The 2461-nt window shown below is 59.3% G+C and overlaps 1 protein-coding gene across 1 annotated transcript; it reads right to left on the reverse strand.

Moving 5' to 3' along the window:
- Positions 1 to 806: 806 nt before the first annotated feature.
- cebpa (CCAAT enhancer binding protein alpha) lies at positions 807 to 2194 on the reverse strand. The gene has a single exon (XM_078400671.1). It carries the CDS (start codon positions 1982 to 1984, stop codon positions 1223 to 1225), a length of 762 nt encoding a protein of 253 aa, XP_078256797.1. The 5' UTR covers positions 1985 to 2194; the 3' UTR covers positions 807 to 1222.
- Between the last annotated feature and the right edge of the window lie 267 nt (positions 2195 to 2461).

Here is a 2461-nt window from a genome sequence, read left to right on the forward strand (position 1 = left end):
CCTGTTTTTCACTGAAGTCAGTCTTTTCACATTAGATCAGGCCACTTTCAGTTGTTCCAACTTATTTCCCTCTCACACCCACACAAATAGCTCCCTTTTGCCTTTCCACTCCAATCAGGGCTGTGCTGTGTCCTCGCTCACTGCCAGAATCCCAGATCATGGGACTTTAAAGCAACTCAGGGATATTTGCCAAACTAGTCTTCCACACTACCTGCCAATGATGCAGGGGGGCAACAGGATGCAGACTCCCACCCACCAACAAACACCTTTCCCCGGAGACTGCACCTAATATGTCTGGGAGCAGCCTGAGAATCAAAGCCACTGGCAGAGACAAAGATGGGCAGATTAAGGGAATTAAACCTGTCGCTGGAGAGAGTGAGAGAGAGGTGGGAGAGCAAAATAGAGGTTTGGAGGCACAAGCGACTGCAGATGCTGCAATCTTGAACAAAACAGAAAGTGCTGGAGGAACTCAATGGGTCAGGCAGCATCTGTGGAGGGAATGGACAGACGACGTTCCGGGTCGGGACCCTTTTGGCAAGGCTGACTATTTTAGAAAAGAGAGCCACGGGAAAAGAGAGGGGGGGGGGGGGGGTGAGTGGGGAAACACAAGAGAAATGTCAGGGCTGGAACAAGTGACCGTAGATGCTAGAATGTAGAGCAAAACATAAAGTACTGGAGGAACTTGGCGAGTCAGGCAGCATCTATGGGCGACGTTTGGGGTTGGGACCTTTCTTCAGACGCAGGAAGCTCTGGACTAAACTCAAGACGGCTTGGGATCACGCAGAGAAAGCGTCACAAAAGTTAAATACAAGCATTTGATTTATTAAATGTTTTCAAAAAATTGCAAGGTCATCATACAACAGTCCCGGTACAAACTAGTTAAAATGCCCTTGAGACGGGACGGGGAGCAAGCCGAGCCAGCCGCCCCTGACACTGGATCGCTCCGCTCCGGTCGAGAACCACCGGGAGAAACAGTTACAAACATCTGATACAAAAAAAAAAATCTGTAGTCAGTCACCCTGTGAAAATCACAGCGAGTTACAAGTCCCGCGGGATAGCAGCTCGGGAATGGGCCGAGCGCTGGCAAAGTCCGGTGCGGGGGGCTGGGATTGGCACTGTCCAGAGGGGAACGGCCGCTAGTACTGTCCCATAGCTGCCCCCTGCGACCCCCGCATGTCTGGCAGTCTGGACTTCCCGCTGCCCAGACCCCGTCCCCCGGGGCTCAGACGCAGCCTCCCATGGCTTTGACCAGAGCCGCCTCGGGCAGTTGTCGGAAGAGCCCCCGCATCGTGTCGAGCTCCCGGCTCAGCTCCTGGACGCGGCCGCGGAGCCGTTCGTTGTCGCCCGCCAGCTCCATCACCTTGTGCTGGGTCTCCACGTTGCGCAGCTTGGCCTTGTCCCGGCTCTTGCGCACCGCGATGTTATTGCGCTCCCTCCTCAGCCGGTACTCCAGGCTGTTCTTGTCCGACGACTTCTTGCCCTTGGCGCCGGGGCTGCCCTTGTGTGCGGGCAGCGGGCTGGGCACGGGGGTGGGCGGCGGCGTGGGCTGTCCGGGCTGCAGGTGGACGCTGGTCTGGGCACAGTGAGACACCTGGTACTGGAGGTGGGCGCACTGAGCCGGGCTCCGGACTCTCTCCTGCCGCTCGGACGGCTCCTGCTTCACCACCACCGAGCGCAGGGCGGCTGGGCGGCCGAGCAGCGGCTGCAGCTTGCTCTCCCGGTATGCGAAGGCAGGGTGAGGAGCGGGCAGCTCGACGGCCGCCCTGCCCTTGTCCTGGCAGTGCCCCAGCTTGGCCAGTTGCTGGTGATTGCTGTGGAAGAGGTCGGCCAGGAACTCATCGTTGAAGGCGGTCGGGTCGATGTAGGCGCTGATATCGATGGAGTTCTCGTGGTCGCAGATGTCTGCCAGCTCGCCCGGGTCCCGGTACGCGAAGGCCGGCGGCTGCTGGTGCGGCTCCACCTCGTAGAAGTTGTTGTGTTCCATGTGGAAGTTATGCGCGGCGAGACATGGTGAGGCGCCGCGGGAATCCAGCCTGGACGAAGTTGCCGGCCCCGGACACTCTCCTCTCCTCTCTCTCCTCTCCTCTCTCTCCTCTCCTCTCTCTCCTCTCCTCACTCTCCTCTCCGTCCTCACTCTCCTCTCCGTCCTCTCCTCTCCGTCCTCTCCTCTCCTCCCTCTCCTCTCCTCTCCTCTCCTCTCCTCTCCTCTCCTCTCCTCTCCTCTCCTCACTCTCCTCACTGCCGCCGTCTCTCGGGGCTGTTTCTCCGGTGCGCTCCCACTTCCCATTTATACTGCCAGGAGTCGCCTCCTTCCTCTCATTCTGACCAACCATCTCTGCCCAGCTCTGGCCGAGCCTCCAGCCACACGCCCCTCCCCTCCCCTCCCCACCCTAAACCCGCCTCCACCACCGCCAGGTGCAGCTGGAGGGGCCGAACGTCCGCGGCTCCACCGATCGGCTGC

Source organism: Rhinoraja longicauda, chromosome 6, assembly GCF_053455715.1.
Source record: "Rhinoraja longicauda isolate Sanriku21f chromosome 6, sRhiLon1.1, whole genome shotgun sequence".
In the NCBI taxonomy this organism is placed as follows: domain Eukaryota; kingdom Metazoa; phylum Chordata; class Chondrichthyes; order Rajiformes; family Arhynchobatidae; genus Rhinoraja; species Rhinoraja longicauda.

What these genes read in the sequence shown, in the direction of transcription:
- cebpa (XM_078400671.1), bottom strand. Translation starts at nt 1,984, where the DNA reads ATGGAACACAACAACTTCTACGAGGTGGAGCCGCACCAGCAGCCGCCG.